Source organism: Primulina eburnea, chromosome 10 (assembly GCF_022965805.1).
Source record: "Primulina eburnea isolate SZY01 chromosome 10, ASM2296580v1, whole genome shotgun sequence".
NCBI classification, from domain to species: domain Eukaryota; kingdom Viridiplantae; phylum Streptophyta; class Magnoliopsida; order Lamiales; family Gesneriaceae; genus Primulina; species Primulina eburnea.
This window is the reverse complement of record NC_133110.1, coordinates 7,838,124-7,858,844: the sequence shown is the minus strand read 5'-3', so window position 1 is coordinate 7,858,844 and position 20,721 is coordinate 7,838,124. Positions and strand designations below refer to the sequence as shown.

At 37.2% G+C, this 20,721-nt stretch overlaps 1 protein-coding gene across 1 annotated transcript; it reads right to left on the bottom strand.

The window, feature by feature from the left end:
* Positions 1-5,806: 5,806 nt before the first annotated feature.
* LOC140803014 (zinc finger protein CONSTANS-LIKE 3-like) lies at positions 5,807-7,748 on the bottom strand. Its single transcript, XM_073158688.1, has 2 exons — positions 6,882-7,748; positions 5,807-6,312 (listed from the first exon to the last, which is right to left on the bottom strand). The coding sequence occupies exons 1-2, from the start codon at positions 7,623-7,625 to the stop codon at positions 5,956-5,958; spliced, it is 1,101 nt and encodes a 366-aa protein (XP_073014789.1). The 5' UTR covers positions 7,626-7,748; the 3' UTR covers positions 5,807-5,955.
* Positions 7,749-20,721: the final 12,973 nt, after the last annotated feature.

Sequence of the window (20,721 nt, the reverse complement as noted above, 5' to 3'; positions counted from 1 at the left end):
GGGGGCGACTGGTATGACCTGGCTTTCTTCTCATTGTCGCAAATATGGATTCCTTCACCCCGGTGTGGCTTCATTGGGGTGTATCGAGAAAAACGCCCAAGATTATTTCCTCGGGTGTGGTCATCAGTTTTTACCACCCGGTCACCCCTTTCTTTACGGGTAGATTCCCTTTTCTGCCGCTGTGCTTCCTCCATATTTATATACTTCTCTGCCCGGGACAGCAGATCTTCAAAATTCCCGGGCTGCTTCTTCACCAAAGACCTGAAAAAATCTCCCTCCTTGAGTCCCTGAGTGAACGCTGTAGTTTTGGTTTCAGGAGCACAAGTCGGCACCTCCAGGGATGCTTTATTGAACCGGCGAATGTACGCCCGAAGAGATTCATCACCGGATTGCTTTATCTCGAACAAGCTAAAGGCGGTCTTCTTATACCTCTTGCTGCTGCTAAAGTGGTGCAAGAAAGTGTCTCTGAAACCTGCAAAAGATTGTATGCTCCGGGGTTTCAACTTTTCGAACCACCTCTGGGCAGAGTCTACTAAAGTGGTGAGGAACACCTTGCACTTGATTTTGTCAGAGTAGCAATGTAACATGGCCACATTCTCAAACCGGGTGAGATGCTCGTCAGGGTCTGAGTTTCCATCATACTCCCGTATTTTGGTAGCTTTGAAATGGGCTGGGAGGGGCTCACTTACAATTTCCAGGGAGAAAGGGCATCCCTGGGAGGCATCCGGGGCTGAAACCTGAGATGACCCTGCTTTAGCTTCCAGCTCTTTCACTTTCTTCTTTAAATCTTCTAGCTCTTGGATCATAGCAAAGGTAGGAGCTTTGGAAAACGCCTGGGAATTCTCTTCTCGGTCTCTCTCTTTTTCAAGAGGAGACTCTCCCATTGCCTCATTTTCCTTTGAGTGACTGGATTCAGGTAGGCCCCTTTCGGCAAGAGCTTTTTGGACCGCAGCAGCTATCAACTGAGCCAACTCCTCTGGGAGGTGACTGGGCAATGAATTTTCTTGACCTCCTTCCGGATTTTGGGGACCAGAGTGGTTCCCCGTAGTTTTACGAGTGGTAACCATATCTACGTCTTTAGTTACAGTTTCCCACAGACGGCGCCAATGATGTCAACCGGGCAAATCGGGTAATAGCCGGGTGGGCGATTTGCCAAGTCAAGTGTTTGGATATATGTGCGGATGTTCTTGCAAGTTACTGATGGTCCGGGGTGGTTGAGTTCCCTGTCACCTGGAGGACAGTGCCCGGGATGATTTGAGTAATAACCCTGAAAACACAGAACGTTAGGGAAGCGCCGGAAGTTGTTCCGGCGTATCCACTCCGACGCTCAAGTCAGTAATGTACGCAAAGGAAAACTTAGAGGGAGTAAGAATATTTGTGAGTGCTTGTGAGTATTCCAAAAAGAGTTACCCCCTCTGTAGTACTTACGGGGGGTCTTTATAGATGAGGCAGGTAGATGACTTACCCGCCGAATTCGGATAGTGGTCCATGATTCGGGGTCATGGGCCATGTTGTCAAGTAGTGGGACACGTACTAAGAGTTGACCTGGTCATGGAATGGGGTAAAATAGGCTCCGCGATGTCAGGAAGACGTGGTGATCAAGGAGAGAATGCGTCTTTTTCTCGGGTGTTTTCCACCCGAGTGCCTCTGAGGTGTTTCTTGAGCCGGGAAGTTTTTACCCCGGATATTAGCTGATTACTCCCCGGGCGTCCTTCCCACCAGGTCACTGAAGGTAATTGTACTTCAATATCTTTTCCCCGTTCTGATCTTGCCCGAGTTCGAGAACCTTCCGGGTCAGGGTCCATACCCGGGCCCGGGTTCTCTTGGGGGCATCACATATGTTGGTGAGAATGCGTCCAATACTAACAAATGGATGAGAGAATATCGCCACTTATTTTTGTGGCGTTCTTTCGATGCTTAAGTCAAAGACAGTAGAAAAACAAAAATACACGGGGGCAAAAAACTTTTGTTCAACACTGATAAAAAAAATACATGAACTGTTACATGTTTCGTGATTAAGTTAAAAGACAATTAACTTGTATGCTACAAGAAGCTTACTCAAAATCCAGTCTATTATGTATGATACATTACAGAGTTGTAGGGAGAAGTGGCAAATATCCATATTTGCATTGTAGGGTTTCCTCCATTGTCGGGCTTGGGATTTTTAGAATTGGATTGGATATAAACATTGGTTCGTGGACCATTGCTTGGGCATGGAATATACGAATATATATGTGCCAATCATAAGACTCATTAATTAAGGATTTTAATGCCATCAAATCAATTATAAAAGAATGCCAAAAAAACGACTATGGACTTTTCTTTATAAATTTGGAAAAATTTGTAAAGAAAAATCCATAATCATTTTTTTAAGCATTTGCCACCGTTGATAATGTCTGTCCAAAAAAATTCAAGAATAGAGAAAATGATTTGATCATGAGGATGATTATTCAAAAAAAAATATCAGTTTAATTATTGATTGGTAATGGAAAATTATATTAGAGTATGTATCTTGTGAGACGGTCTCATGAATCTTTATCTGTGGGACGGATCAATCCTACAGATATTCACAATAAAAATTAATACTCTTACCATAAAAAGTAATATTTTTTCATGGATTACCCAAATAAGAGATCTGTCTCATAAAATACGATCCATGATACCGTCTCACACAAGTTTTTATCATTATATTAAATTATTGTGGATTTGCTTGCAAGTCCACATGTACGTACCATAAATAATATGTTGTGTCATTCCAATTCATGACAATAATTACCTATACTTTCATTTTGATCCTTCTTTATTTTAATTTGAAAAATAATGTTTATTTAAAAATTTTGTACACGTTTAATTAGCTTATCGCAAAAAAAAAGGTTTACTTGATTGAGATCTTGCTTTTTCTCCTCACTTTTTTTTTTCTTTTCACCCCAATCTTGATTTTTCTTCAATGTTTGAGGGGAGTCAAGTAACTTGTCCAAAATATTAGAATTTGATATAATTATAACATGGTACATTCTATTTCACATGCATTTGTTTACAAACCTTTCATAATGATCGGTAAATCAAAATATTGGGTATCGGCATTTATTTGTTCCGAAAATGGCGATTTTTTTTAGATAGGGCTTATTTTTATTTTTATTTTCATTTTTATTAAGGTTGCATTGAAGATTTGAGCATTGATTTGAAGAATTAATTTCAAATAACATAAATGTTGGGATATTTGACATTCTTTTTAATTTCTATTGAATTGAAAGGAGATGTTGGGAACTACTAATTACGGGCTTTGTGATGATAGCAATTGAAATGTGACGTTCATATTGATGTACAAATTAAAAAGATTAGAGTTATATCATTATATACCAACTACATCTTTTAATACAATGAAGGGTGCTCGATCATAAAATCGATATCAGAGCCAAATATTATATATTCGATTCACATTGATAACAAGAAGCACAATTATTGAGACATGGATTGTTAGGAATTAATAGTTGCCCTACTACTTGGTGTTCATACCATCCTACATACGAATTTCAAATCCTCTTTATTATATTTTATCAAACAAATAAAATGTATTTAAAATCCATCACCTCATCCAAAAACAACCAATAGAATTTTGTATTTTTTTTAAGTAAAAATTTGTGTGAGACGATTTAACGGGTTGTATTTTATAAGACGAATCTTTTATTTAGGTCATCTATGAAAAATATTACTTTTTATGCTAAGAAGTGTTGTTATTTTTCAACGTTAATATCCGTAAAGAAAAATAAACCTCGAAGTTTGTTTAGGTTGCTTTGGACATCGCCGAAAACAATACAGTTAAAATAGGAATATATAATAATAATATAATAAAACTAGACAAAATGTAGGTGGGATAGACAAGTGGATGAGTCCCAAAAAAGTGGGGCCTTGCCCACGTGAACTTCACGCTGTTTGGGTCGGGGGACAACACACTATCTACTTACGTGGAGCCCACCTCAATCATTTTTTTTTCCAAGATAATCCTAGTCCTGTCAAATTGTGTTGTGTCCGTCAGAAAGCTTAGCATATTGTAAAAAATCCGGTGTTCTACAAGTGAACAAAATATATCGAGATAAATTGTCATTTTATTCGGGATGAAATTTATAATGATATTATCACATGACCATCTCATGTCCCGACCTACGTGCAACTAGGTGACTTGTTTACAAAAATGTTAGGTAAACAATCATTCGAACATTAACTTCTCAAGTTGGGCATTCGAGACTTGCATGCTCCAACTTAAGAGGATATTGAGGTGAGAACGAGGTAGAAAAGAATTTGGATCAAGACATGGGCGCGCCTTAAAGACGAACGAAGACCAGCGGCTTGTAATATGTATAGTAATAAAGATGTAAATATTCAAACATATGTTTTCTCTTTTAATTATAATTTTCCGATGATTTGATTTTGTTTTAGTCAAGGAAAGATATGTGTGTATAGGTTTTTCATATTCTAAAAGAGAATAACTGAATTCCAATTCGAAATATTATGTTCAAATTGAATGAAAAGTCGAGCAAATAGTAAAAGTCTTTAATCAATCAAGAAATAATTATGTGAATATATAATTTTCAAACTGTTATGCTTCGGTGTCACATGAAAATCCACACAATACATATACACATACAAATTTAAGGGTAAATTTTATCATCCGTGTCAAAAATTAATTAAAAGATGAGATGACTCTGTTTACCTGAAATCAACAACTAAGAGAAAAAGACAAAAATTTGTGTGAGACGGTCTCACAGATCGTATTTGTGAGACATATATCTTATTTGAGTTATCCACGAAAAAATATTACTTTTTATGTAAGAGTATTATTTTTTATTGTGAATATCGGTAGGGTTGACCCGTTTCACAGATAAAGATTCGTCAGACCGTCTCACAAGAGACACACTCCTAACAAAAAAAACATCTCAAACAAATGAGAGGACTGGGTAAAAAGTCATGTAACAAGAAATTCGTACTTTGAGTTTTTTATTTTCAAAAGTATCATTAATAAGTAAATGGTAGTTAGTTTAAAATACCGAGTCAATTGTCAACTTATTTGAATTTTGACCACAAACGAAAAAAATTGGTATATAAAATTATTTTAATAGTATATATTGAAATTAAAATATTTTCAAAAAAAAATGGAATATCTATACATACATATAATATGAAGATTGTAACTTTGTCGTTTCACTCGTTTGGTTCGTGGTTGATATTTTAGAATTGAAAAGAAAATGGATATAATTGAAAGATAGACTAAGATTTTTATTTAATAATAATATCATATATATATATATATATTAAATTTTTTTAACATATAATATTGGTAACTATGATATACATAATTATTATTAATAGAACAATAATATATCATACAAATCTTTTCAATGTTAACCAATAACAAATGTTTGAATAGTAGTAATTCACTTCTTGTTCTTCGTCGGAAATATGAAGAAAGTTTTCATCGATTGATCGAATGAAAGATGAATATTTGAATTATAATTTCATAACTTATATTGAAATAAGAATATGTCTCTTATGAGACGGTCTCACGAATTTTTTCTTGTGAGACAGGTCAACCCTGTTGATATTCACAGTAAAAAGTAATACTCTTAGCATAAAAAAATAATATTTTTCATGGATGATCCAAATAAAAGATCTGTCTCACAAAATACAATCTCTGACCGTGTCACCCAAATTTTTGGCTTGAAATAGATATATTTTTCTTGATTGAATGTAGTTATTATTAATTAATTTTTTATATTTCAGAGTTCAGACATTAAGTAATTTTAACTCTATGTTATTTTCAACAATTGGAGAACAAATATTTGTCTAAATATGCTTTCATTTATTTCACAAATAGAAAGCAATTAATAAACTTAATTAATACAAGATTACAAATTAAGAATTGTAACATTAAACATCTTGATTATTCAACCCATCGGATCAGAACGATGGAACGACGCCATATCCAGCATCAACGATGAAGTTCCCTGAAGCGGAGCCAAAAAACCGGTTGATGTCAGGTTCGGAATCGGTTCTTTTCACAAACCGGCCTTTAATCCGTGGCCGGATTTCTGCGTAAGCCTTTCGCGAAGCATAACGAATCGTCTTCTCGAATTTCCTGTTCTTCTTCTTCTCTTTGTACCTCAGAACCCTAGCTTCCCTGTCCATGTCCACTACCTGGCTGCCCTGATTTCCGCTAATATCAACGCTGGGCATAGTTCTTGCAAAAGGGTACGATGTTTCGGACAGAGTACTTCCATCAGGAACAACGCCCACCTCCATTGTAGACGATGAAATCTGAGTTGAGATTCAGTCATTCTCAGTTGTTACTCAATTGTTGGATTGGGGAATAGACGGGCTTCGTCAGAATTTTAAAATAGAGTCGACAGATATTAAAAAATTTTAAATATTTTAATGTATTTTTAAAAAAATTTGGGTTATGTTTTGTATAATATAAACCAGATAAATTTTGAAAATAATAACATTTTATTTTAATTTTTTAAAACCATTTAATGTATCTAGATAGATATCATATATAATAATAAATATTTTAATAAACTCCCAGTAAGTCAAAAATTAAAAATATGTGACATTATTCACTTAAATAATTAAACTATACATTTTTTCATTTTAAGTACTATTGCTTAATTTATTTGTTATTTATTTTTTATATATTTTTTATTTTATTCAAGATATTTTTGTAATTATATACTTATAATTAGATAACACAAATATATATAAAATGTAAAATTAAATTGAATAAATACATAAATAAGACAACATACTGGTAGAAAAAGCATAGAAATTCGTGTAATTAGTTCAATACTAAAATTCCAAAAATACATTAATAGAGATATTGTACTTACGCTGCGGCTGTGAGATGAGTTGTTGTAGCTGTTGTAGGAAGTGATGCTGGATTTCTTGAAATCGATATCGAACTGGATTTCTGGCGAGTTGTCCACTAAATGTGCCGTGACCGGCGGTTTTGTGATTGTTTGCACGGGGACGACGCTGTCACTGCAAGGCTGCGTGGAAATTGGGAAGCTGTCGAAATCAAGAAACTGATCCGAGTCCGAGAACAAGATTTCCGTTGGCTTCACGAAACGGTTATTTTCGAGATATTTGGTCGAAGCAATCGGGTTCGTGGAAACCCAAGAATCGGTGATGTAGCTGTTCTGTGTGATGAAATTGTCTAACTTATCAGCGGAATCGCTGATAGGTGCTGGAAAGGCGGTTGCGGAGGACTTCAGAAGCATAGATTCAGCAGTGTCGTAGAAGGGAAAAACAGGGGAGCGCTCGTGGCGGCGGGCGAGAGGGTTAGCACAATGGATGTCGTTGTCACAGGAGACGCAGAGGGAGGCAGCGTCAGCCTTGCAGGTGACGGCGGCAGGTGCTTGCTCACACACCTCACACATCCACACACGTTCGTGCTTGAGCGTCGAGATGTTGTTGTGCACCTTGGAATCACAGGGCATGCAAATGAAGGCGGATTCTGCCCTGCAGAAAAGCAGTGCCGCCGTGGACTTGCAGTAGTCACAAGGCTTGGCCGCCGAGTGGAACGCCGGCTGGAAACACCTTGTCCTGGCCGCTCCGCCACTACTCATTTTCATATCTAGTAGTATTCTTTGGGAAACTCGGATTTGGAATGCTTTCTCTCCAGTAATGGTATGAATTTGCTGCCTGCTGGGGCTGTGTTGGCTTTGTACGAAGAGGGGGGAAATCTCGAGGCTGACAAGTGATGGTCCAACACGTGGCGATCATTTCAGCCACAATAAAGATTTGATGATATTTTTGAGATTAATCTGTGCTACTGTTTTCTCTATATTTAAATATAATTAGATAATGTAATTCTCTCATATTTTTATTAGAGTTTAAATATATTTTGATAGTTGAAGAACTAACATTTGATCACATTAAATGATGATCCAAAAATTAATATTTAACCATGTTAATTGGAGAAATATTCTTGATACAGAATAAAATCATATTTTTATGTCAAGTAGTTATCTTTGACGGTGCTTTTTGATTTATATGTATTAAAATTTATATTAAATAAAATTGTATATGAAAAATTTAGATAAATATTAAAATTAAAATATACAAAAATGGTTTTGTATAATAATTTTTATGTTATAGATCATATGATCATTTAAAAATCAAAAAACTAAAAAATAATAATTTATTAATATATGATAGATAAAAATGAAATATATGTATAACTAAAATAAGTTTGTATGATTTTTTTATTAAATAAAATTTATTTTTTATAATTTGAGAAGAATGCTATTTCTGGTTTATTAAAAAACATATTGACACTAAAATTAGTTATTATATGTATGTCTCTCAACCTTAATAATGTAGTGTATATCGAATGGTTAGTTTAGATATATATATATATATATATATATATATATATATATATATATATATATATATATATATATATATATATGGCAAAAACTTGTGTGAGACGGTCTCATGGATCGTATTTGTGAGACTGATCTCTTATTTGGATCACCCATGAAAAAGTATTACTTTTTATGCTAACGGTATTACTTTTTATTGTGAATATGGGTAGGGTTGACCGGTCTCATAAATTATGATCCGTGAGACGGTCTCACATGAAACTCACTTTATATATATATAGTGTAAATCAAATGATTTTTCATGTTTAATTTCTTGTTACTTTTTTAAAGGTCGTAAACATTATCTAAAACTCATAATATTCTTGATCTGACTAAAATGATTCTACAAATATAATAATTTTTTTTTATAAAAAAAATTATTATATTTGAATATTTGATAATGAATAATGATATACAGTTATATAATTTGATGCTTCAGGCATGGTGTGTGATGAGTGGTCACAAGAAATAGCTCCGAAAGGAACCGACTTTTCCATACTTTTCTATGGAGTTCGATCTTGCTTTTCCTTGATGTAGAAGAATCACGAGTTTTTCTACTCTCCAGTAGGAAAATAAATTAAAAATAAAATTAGCAAAAATTTGTGTGAGACGGTCTCATGGGTCGTATTGTGTGAAACAGATTTCTTATTTGAGTCATCATGAAAAAATATTACTTTTTATTGTGAATATCGGTATGGTTGATTCGTCTCACAGATAAATATTCGTGAGACCGTCTCATAAGAGACATATTCAATAAAATTTGATCAAACAAGTAAAAAAAATATATATAAAAGAAGAAAAAGTACGACCTTATAGGAGATCCAACTAAAATGGAAAGAACTAAGAGATCCTGCACTTAAACAGAAACCAAGTACATAATATACCTCAAAAACTATCACAAAACGATTTCACAAGGTAAATTTTGTGAGACAGATTTTCAATCCGACCCTACTAAACTAATGAAAAAGTATAATTTTATATAACAAAATATTGGCTAAATTCTCGGTTCAGTCCCATATGTTTCGATTAGTTCCCGATTTAGTCCTAAACGAATATAATGGGCCGATTTAGTCCCGAAAGTTACAAAAGTTGTCTCAATCCTATTTTCTGTTAGTTTGCTGTCAAACTTAACAGAGTAGAAGCTTGACTTCATAAATCAATTAGAACAAAATTAAAATCCCCAAAAAATCGATTCTTTTCTGTACGCTAAAAATTCCCAAACTCCTCAATTTCTCCCCCCTCAAAATCCCCAGAAAAACTGATGCTATCTCTACGCTAAAAATCCCCAGAAATCCTCCATCTCGCCATCTCTCGCTGCCATCAAGGTATGTACGCCATGCTTTTGACTGTATTTCTTGAAGCAGCGTGAAATCAGATGTATAGCCGCATCTGTAATATCTCGAAGCAGCGTGAAATCAGATGGTGAAATCAGTTGTTAAATATTTCAGCGAAGTATCATTTTTCGTAAGCTAATTGCTTCTTATTTTTATTAGCGGCCGAAGGTTACATTGCTTGAAATGGATTTTCAGTTGAAGGTCGTCCTCACTCTCTCCTTCCTCAGCCGATGACTTTCTCTATTTTCAGTTGAAGGTTGTCACCTCAAGGTTCATAAGTAATGGCTAAACGCAGTAACTCGACAATCGAGATTACTCCAAACTATGGTAATTTATTATATTTTCACTTTTCTTACCTTAATTTTGTATCATGCATTTTTCAGTCAAAACTTATATTGTTTTTTCGTTTTTTATGTGTAGGTTTACTTGGTAAAGAAGATTTGATTACTATAAAATGCATTACAGGGGAAGGTTTGAATGTAGAGGAGAACACGATGAATACGTTGGGGAAGTTGTGAATATTTCGACTTTTTTGATCTTGATAAGCTAGCAATGGTTGAGTTGTGGGGGTTTGCAGATGATCTTGGATTCAAAAATAAAGATGCTATTATGTTTTGGCACAAGATCGGGAATACGCTAAATAAAAGGAGATGTTTACAAAAGGATTCAGATGTGTTGGAAGTTAGAAAGAATATTCCAACAAACTATGAGGTAGAAATTTATATGGAACACTTAGATGCATATTCAAGTGATGGTCCAAACGAACATAGTGGAGTTCAAGCTGTTGGTGAATTTTTTGACATCGATGATGCTGGGGCCCTTAGCTCCTAATCGTTATTATAACACAATTTGATTAGGGTTAAGTAATCACAGCGGAAAACGGGTTCAAAATTTCTTTACAATGAGCCCAAAATATCTCTTTTAATATTTAAATACTAAAAATAGTATCTAAATTCAAATCATAAAACACGCCCACACGAAATCAAAACCAATCATATACAAACATATCATATCCTCGGGACATGCCCCGATATATAGATACATATATATATATATACTGGGAACAAGACATAAACATAAACCTCATCCCAAGCTGTGGCTCCCACCAGAAGTACCCTCTCCGGTCTCCTGATATCCTGGAGTACCTGCCATTGTCCACACACAGAGACAACAACAGCCCCTTTGGGGGTGAGCAAAGCTCCGTATGGAACAACCAATCATATATACTACAGATATCTAAACAATGATATATGGTATGCAATGCATGTATGTCGTGGAGGTATCAGGTCAAATGCCCATCCACTGAGCACATGTCAGAATCAATCGAATCGCTATCAAATCAAATCAATGCTCGAGCTGGCACACCGGCCGATATGGGAATACATGTATGATAGCGTCGACGAAGCGCCATCAATCCCACTATCTCATATCCAATCATATGGGGCCACAATTGTCTATGCTTTACGGGTCATATAATACCGGCATAGCGATTGTGTTCACGCGATTGTGTTCACAAATCCCGGAATCCAATCAAATCATATCAGGGTATCCAAGGATCATAGCTCAACGTGCATGTCATGTATCGATGTATGCATAAAATGATGTGTGTTAACAAAACATTTATTTAATACATCGATATCTCAATCTCAATGTCATGTATGCCACATCAAATCAATAAATAGGCATTTAGACACGTATTCCAATCCAATCCAATCAATCCAACATATATCATATAATACAGATACCTGTCGTATGTTACCCGGTCGCAACATACCTCAATTCTTCGTTCCAATTGATGTAGCCTGAAGATATTGATATAACACTTTATCTACATCAATAGCATATTCATTCCAATCAATAACATACTCCAAAATCATTAACATGAGTTTCAAATATCATTTGAAACTTCAAAAATTCATATCAAATCCAAATCATATCATAATTCAATTCCGACTTCGAATACGAGTTTATTGTCGGATATTCTACTACATATCAGAAATTCAACTTCAAATACATGCTATTCCAGCACCTTGATTTTAAAACTGCTGAAATCAGAAGAAAATTACCTCAGTCTAAAGCCCTCGACGCGCAAATAACAAATATATAATTTGTTTCGCGTTTAGACGGCGTCTTGAAGTCGATTTGGACGAAAGAAATCGAAAATCCCTCGACTTTCTCGAACTCTCTGTAATTAACTGACGAAGGGAAAAGAAGGAAAGAATTTATCCTTATCCCACCGCCTCTCGCGCTCGGGCGGTAGAATTCTCGCGCCCGAGCGCGAGACACTCTGCCCCCGAGTACAATTGCACCGCGCTCGGGCGGTAGGAAATTACCGCTCGGGCGCGGCATGTTCTGTCCGAGAACATGATTTACATCGCGCTCGGGCGGTAACAAACTACCGCTCGGGCGCGAAGTATTCTGCCCGAATACTCTCCAACTCAACCCTGGCGCTCGGGCGGTCATTTTCTACCGCCCGGGCGCCGCACATTCTGTACAAAATATAAAATTTGTACTAATTTGACGTCCGGCCTTTCCAATCGAGCTCTTACAACGTCAATTCATATCCAATACTCATGGTCAAAATACACATCATATACATAATCACATATCAAATTCATTAATTATCGATAATCACATAGGATTTACGATAATACGATACACGGTCCTTACATTTCTCCCCCTCTTAAAAGATTTCGTCCTCGAAATCTCAAACATCACTATATACATAACATCGGAAATATATATATGTCACCAGTTATAGTACATATCAAAACTAAAATCAGAAAAAGGGTCAGAATACATCGAATACAATGGAATAGATGTTGTAGAATCAAACAAATGCGGATACGAATCTCGCATCTTGCTCTCCAATTCCCACGTCGATTCTTCAACACCATGTCGTGTCCATTGCATTCGTACCAGAGGAATCGATTTATTTCTCAATATCTTTTCCTTTCGATCCATAATGCGAACATGTTGTTCAACATAGGAAAGAGAAGGATCCAGCTCAACCTCATCAGGTGCAAGTACATATGATGGATCTGGTTCATATTTCCTCAGCATAGAAACATGAAACACATCGTGAATGGCAGATAGAGCTGGTGGCAATGCCAATCGATACGCAAGATCACCAACTCGCTCCAAAATCTCATATGGACCAACATATCGAGGAGATAACTTCCCTCGCATGCCGAATCGAACAGTGCCTCTAAAGGGAGATATTTTCAAAAACACTCTGTCACCTTTCTGGAATTCCAAGGGTCGTCTTCGCTTATTTGCATAACTCGTTTGACGATCCTGAGCAGCTTTCATCCGCTGCCGAATCAACTGAACCTTATCGTTCATTTCCTGTATCATTTCAGGTCCAGTCAATTGTTTCTCACCAATCTCATCCCAGAATAACGGTGATCTACATCGTCTCCCATATAGAGCTTCAAACGGAGCCATACCGATACTCGTCTGAAAGCTATTGTTATAAGAAAATTCAACCAATGGTAAGGCATCTTACCATCCCATTCTGAAGTCCATCACTACAGCCCGTAACATATCCTCTAACGTTTGAATCGTACGCTCAGTCTGGCCATCAGTTTGAGGATGATACGCAGTACTCATAGCCAAACGCGTACCCATCGCTTCCTGAAAACTACCCCAGAATTTAGAAGCAAATCTGGGATCACGATCAGATACAATCGAGACTGGCACCCCGTGCAGTCTCACAACATTCTCAATGTATAAACGGGCCATTCTCTTATAAGAATAAGTCCGTTCATACGGAATAAAATGTGCAGATTTCGAAAGCCGATCAATAATCACCCAAATAGCATCACAGCCCTTGGGCGAACGAGGCAAATGAGTCACGAAATCCATAGCAATATGTTCCCAATTCCATTTCGGATATTTCAAGACTATGGAGCAATCCTCCCGGTTTCATTCTCTCGGCTTTCACTTGCTGGCAGACAAGACATTTAGAAATAAACTCAGCAATGTCCTTCTTCATACGTCTCCACCAGAATTGAGGTCTCAATGTCAAATACATCTTCCGACCTCCAGGGTGAATACTGTATTTGCTACAATGTGCTTCACGAAGAAGGGCATATTTCAAATCAGAGTCATCAGGAACTACCAGCCGACCATTAAGTCGTAAAGAACCATCAGAAGAAATCTGAAATCCAGACTGATGTCCAACAGATACAAGTTCTTTCGACTTTTGGATCTGAGCATCGCTTCGTTGGGCCTTTCGTATTTTCGATATCAAATTCGGCTCAATTTGCAATGCTGAGACAGTGACAGAATTCCAATTCGAGTGAAAAGTCCAGCCAGAAGTACATATATCCTCATGTACCTTGGCGACACAAACAGAAGCTAAAACAGAATCATAAACTTTACGGCTCAGGGCATCCGCAGTAACATTCACCGATCCAGGGTGATATTGAATCTCACAATCAAAATCCTTCAGGAGATCCATCCATCTGCGTTGCCTCATATTCAAATCAGATTGAGAAAAGAGATATTTCAGACTCTTATGGTCCGAATAGATAACAAACTTTTCTCCGTACAAGTAATGGCAGCCAAATCTTCAAAGCGAACACAATGGCAGCCAATTCAAGATCATGAACAGGATAACGAGTTTCATGAGATTTCAATTGACGAGACGCATAAGCAATCACTTTGCCATGTTGCATCAGCACACAGCCCAAACCTTTACCAGACGCATCTGTACACACCACAAATCCTCCGGTACCTGAGGGAATAGTAAGCACAGGTGCTGTGGTTAATCTCGTCTTCAATTCAAGAAAACTAGCTTCACATTCATCTGACCAAACGAATCTCTGATTCTTCTGTGTCAGTTGAGTAATAGGTTTAGCTATCTTCGAAAATCCTTCAATAAAACGACGATAATATCCAGCTAAACCCATTGAAGCTACGGATCTCAGGAACATTCGTAGGTCTTGGCCAATTCAATACAGCTTCGACCTTCGAAGGATCAACAGATATGCCATGTCTCGAAATGACGTGGCCCAAAAATACCACTTTGTCCATCCAGAATTCGCATTTGGACAATTTGGCATACAAATGACTAGTACGAAGAGTTTGAAGTACCAGTCTCAGATGTTCAGCATGCTCCTTTTTCGATTTCGAATACACAAGAATATCATCAACGAAAACAATAACGAATCGGTCTAGATAATCACGGAAGACACGATTCATTAAATCCATAAAGATAGCAGGAGCATTCGTAAGACCAAAAGGCATAACCAAGAATTCATAGTGGCCATACCTCGTACGAAAAGCAGTCTTGGGTACATCTTCGTCTCGAACTCGTACTTGATGATACCCAGAACGAAGATCAATCTTCGAGTATACAGAAGTACCTTGAAGCTGATCAAACAAGTCATCGATACGTGGAAGTGGGTACTTGTTTTTCACAGTAGCCCGATTCAGTTGTCTATAGTCGATACACATTCGCATCGTACCATCTTTCTTCCGAACAAATAAAACTGGAGCTCCCCAAGGTGATACACTCGGTCGAATATATCCCTTATCGAGAAGATCCTGTAATTGTTCTTTCAATTCTTTCAGTTCCAAAGGTGCCATGCGATAGGAAGCTTTAGAAATAGGCGCAGTCCCCGGCACAAAATCAATACTAAACTCAACTTCTCGATGAGGAGGAAAATCAGGAATCTCATCGGGAAATACATCTGGGAATTCTTTCACAACAGGAATCTCAGACAAGGAAGACTCCTTCTTCGAAATATCAATAGCGTAGATAAGATAACCCTCATCTCCGCTAGTCAACAATCGAGACATTTCCAAGGAAGATACCAATGGAATTTTGGCTTGGGAACCCTTGCCATAAAAATTCCACTTAGGTCCATCAATCGGTCGAAATCGAACCACTCCGTGACAACAATCAACAGTAGCTCGATTCGTCGTCAAAATATCCATGCCAACAATACAATCAAAATCGTGCATTGGGAGGACAGATCAGATTCAGAAATATCACATTATCCTCGTATATCAATACCCAGTTATGCACAACTTTCTCAGACATAATAATCTTTCCTGCTTCGGAGTCGCAGGGCAGGCTGCTGAGCTGACACTTAAGGTGGAGGAATATACTGTAGACCTCCTCGCCTTAGTCCAGCTTCGGCTGCCTTTGCTCGCTCAACTGCCTCTGTGTAGCTGGTAGGCAATCCAGAAACAACATAAGTATATATAGCAGGATGTAATCCATTTACAAACCTGCTATATTTTGCCTTCGCATTCCCAGCTACGTGAGGTGCATACTTCAACAAAGTAGAAAACTTTGAAGCATACTCTGCAACAGACATCGTTCCCTGCTGCAGATTATTAAATTCATTCTCCTGAGCAGTATAATAAGAAGGAGGGGAATACTGCTCCAAAAACTGGGCCTTGAAGACATCCCATGTGACTTCAGTCCCGGCCTCTTTCAATCCAATCTCAGCGGCTTCCCACCAAGATTTAGCTCGGTCCTTCAACTGATATAAAGCAAGTTTCAGTCTCCGAGCCTTGGAATACTCAACAATATTAAACAAGTGCTCGATATCCTTCATCCAGGCCTCAGCTCTTTCAGCACTCTCAATGCCAAAGAACTTCGGTGGTTTCAGATCCTGGAATCGAGCCATCACAACATCCATGGACAATCCTTCAAATTGCCCAACAATCCTCTCAGTACTGCTACTCGCAGTTTCATTTGTGTGATCCATCTACAAGTCAAAAGATGAATATCACAATTTCATATCAATTCATAATCTCATCATCTCATATCATCAATCTCATCAGATACTTACTCAAATCAAATCACATAAGAGCAAGTAATACAAATAAGTCAAACACATACGCACAATTCATTTGTGCCTATTCAAGTGTACACAAGACTCAATAGAGCATTCCCAGCTATGCTCTGATACCACTCTGTGTGGGGTCCTTAGCTCCTAATCGTTATTATAACACAATTTGATTAGGGTTAAGTAATCACAGCGGAAAACGGGTTTAAAATTTCTTTACAATGAGCCCAAAATATCTCTTTTAATATTTAAATACTAAAAATAGTATCTAAATTCAAATCATAAAACACGCCCACACGAAATCAAAACCAATCATATACAAACATATCATATCCTCGGGACATGCCCCGGTATATAGATACATATATATATATACTGGGAACAAGACATAAACATAAACCTCATCCCAAGCTGTGGCTCCCACCAGAAGTACCCTCTCCGGTCTCCTGATATCCTGGAGTACCTGCCATTGTCCACACACAGAGACAACAACAGCCCCCTTGGGGGTGAGCAAAGCTCCGTATGGAACAACCAATCATATATACCACATATATCTAAACAATGATATATGGTATGCAATGCATGTATGTCGTGGAGGTATCAGGTCAAATGCCCATCCACTGAGCACATGTCAGAATCAATCGAATCGCTATCAAATCAAATCAATGCTCGAGCTGGCACACCGGCCGATATGGGAATACATGTATGATAGCGTCGACGAAGCGCCATCAATCCCACATCTCATATCCAATCATATGGGGCCACAATTGTCTATGCTTTACGGGTCATATAATACCGGCATAGCGATTGTGTTCACAAACCCCGGAATCCAATCAAATCATATCAGGGTATCCAAGGATCATAGCTCAACGTGCATGTCATGTATCGATGTATGCATAAAATGATGTGTGTTAACAAAACATTTATTTAATACATCGATATCTCAATCTCAATGTCATGTATGCCACATCAAATCAATAAATAGGCATTTAGACACGTATTCCAATCCAATCCAATCAATCCAACATATATCATATAATACAGATACCTGTCGTATGTTACCCGGTCGCAACATACCTCAATTCTTCGTTCCAATTGATGTAGCCTGAAGATATTGATATAACACTTTATCTACATCAATAGCATATTCATTCCAATCAATAACATACTCCAAAATCATTAACATGAGTTTCAAATATCATTTGAAACTTCAAAAATTCATATCAAATCCAAATCATATCATAATTCAATTCCGACTTCGAATACGAGTTTATTGTCGGATATTCTACTACATATCAGAAATTCAACTTCAAATACATGCTATTCCAGCACCTTGATTTTTAAAACTGCTGAAATCAGAAGAAAATTACCTCAGTCTAAAGCCCTCGACGCGCAAATAACAAATATATAATTTGTTTCGCGTTTAGACGGCGTCTTGAAGTCGATTTGGACGAAAGAAATCGAAAATCCCTCGACTTTCTCGAACTCTCTGTAATTAACTGACGAAGGGAAAAAAAGGAAAGAATTTATCCTTATCCCACCGCCTCTCGCGCTCGGGCGGTAGAATTCTCGCGCCCGAGCGCGAGACACTCTGCCCCCGAGTACAATTGCACCGCGCTCGGGCGGTAGGAAATTACCGCTCGGGCGCGGCATGTTCTGTCCGAGAACATGATTTACATCGCGCTCGGGCGGTAACAAACTACCGATCGGGCGCGAAGTATTCTGCCCGAATACTCTCCAACTCAACCCTGGCGCTCGGGCGGTCATTTTCTACCGCCCGGGCGCCGCACATTCTGTACAAAATATAAAATTTGTACTAATTTGGCGTCCGGCCTTTCCAATCGAGCTCTTACAACGTCAATTCATATCCAATACTCATGGTCCAAATACACATCATATACATAATCACATATCAAATTCATTAATTATCGATAATCACATAGGATTTACGATAATACGATACACGGTCCTTACAGATGAAGATGTTGTCAGGGATGATATGTTGTTTGATGCATTCATTGACCATGAAATTCAATCTACGAAAGGAAAGGATACGATTTCTGTTGAGAGAGAGAATGTAGATAATCTGCAATTAGTGGTGCATGAGCTGGAGGATGGTGGCGACGAAGAAGAAGATGTTTGTGTGGACAATGAAGATTTGGATAGTATTCATGATTCTGACGAGGAAGAAGCAAAAAATTATCCAAAGTTTGATCCAAAAAGAGAATCTGAAAACCCGGACTTGAAGCTTGGTATGATTTTTTGCTCAAAGAAAGAAGCGAAATTTGCGATTCAAACTCACTGCATTAGAAGAGGAATGGCAGTGAATTTTGTGAAGAATGATAATATTCATCTTTGGGCGAAGTGCAACAATGATGATTGCCGGTGGATTATTCATGTTGCAAAGATGACTAATGACAGTTGTTGGCAAATAAGAACTTTTGATGACAAGCATAATAAATGTTTTCGGGAATTTAGCAACAAGAGCATCAACTCAACGTGGTTGGCAAAGACTTTTTCTAGGATAATAGCGACAAATCCTAAAATGGGAACCGATGAGTTGAAGCAAGAGATTTGCAGGACATTGAATGTAAACATTTCGAGGAAGGTAGCTTATGTAGCAAAGCGAAAGGCACTAATGCTGGTGCAAGGGACTGCAGAGGAGCAATATCGTCAAATAAGGAAATATTGTGCTGAACTCAAAAGATCAGATTCTCGAGCCACAGTAGTTTTGAAGTTGACAGAAGACGAAGAAGGGCCAAGGTTCCAAAGATTATATGCTTGTTTTTCAGCGTGTAAGCAAGGGTTTAAGGATGCATGTCGTCGTGTCATTGGTGTTGATGGATGCTTCTTAAAGGAACAACATGGTGGACAATTGCTAGTGGATGTGGGATTAGATTCGAATAACAACATATTCCCAATATGTTATGCGTTGGTTGAACGTGAAACAAAAGATAGTTGGACTTGGTTTCTCCGGCTCTTAGATGAAGACCTTGGGATTAGTGGTGCTCAGTATGACTTCACATTTATGTCAGATAAGCAAAAAGGTTTGATTCCAGCACTTGAATCTTTATTTCCTGATTCAGAGCACAGATTTTGTGTCCGACACTTGCACAGCAATATGAAACGTGCTGGATTCAAGAGTTTAGCTGTTAAGATCACCTTTTGGGCTGCGGCAAAAGCGACAAGAATTGAAGATTTTCGAGTTCAAATGAATGAGATGAAAGGTATTGAATCGGGTCAATCCATCTCACAAAAAACTTACTCATAATACAAAAAGTGGCAAAATTTGTATTCGGGATATGGAAATTTGGAAGAAAAAAAAAATTATTCCAAAATTCTCGAACTAATAGGCACACTTTTATGTGGATAAAGATTGTGTCTTTAATAATTTTTAAGGAAAAAAACAGATTTCCAACTGTTTGATTTGAATATGATATCACATTTGCAAGTGCCCCATTTGGATACGGAATTATATATCGGTTCCCTATATTTTGTCTAGTTAGGTGCATAGATAATAGTCGGCAATGCCTTTTTATTTTTATTTTAAAAAATCTTCAAAATAATCATTTGATATATTATTTAAAGTAAATATCTTTATTCTTGTTCTTGTACTGGACTTCTCATAATTGACAAAAACTTGTGTGAGACGATCTCACGGATCGTATTTGTGAGACAGATATCTTATTTGGGTCATCTATGAAAAAATATTACTTTTTATGCTAAGAGTATTACTTTTTATTGTGAATATGGGTAGGGTTGACCCGTCTCACAAATTAAAATCCGTGAGACGGTCTCACATGAGACTCACTCTAATTAATTACTTGCAAGAGTGGTAATACACAAAACAACATAATTAACAATATGAAAGGGATTGGTAACGCTTGCTGTGTGTTACTTTTGCCATTGAAAATTGTTTTGTGACAATATGGATACCAACCAAGAAAGGCAAATTTACTTCTTTTTTTTCCATTTTTTTTTTTGCCAAAATCGAAATTAATCATCAGAAATTACTTAGTTGATGGCCGATTATGCTAGGTTGGAAAATTAATTAAATAATGTCATAGACCGGCGATATCAAACACTAAAGTTTTCATCGAAACAAAAATCTCCAAATTTATTTCTCAACTCAACATACCTTAGTGTATTAAGAAATAT

What these genes read in the sequence shown, in the direction of transcription:
- LOC140803014 (XM_073158688.1), bottom strand. Translation starts at nt 7,625, where the DNA reads ATGAAAATGAGTAGTGGCGGAGCGGCCAGGACAAGGTGTTTCCAGCCG. An exon ending in ACTCATCTCACAGCCGCAGC is followed by an intron (nt 6,313 to 6,881) that starts GTAAGTACAATA and finishes ATCTCAACTCAG; the next exon opens with ATTTCATCGTCTACAATGGA.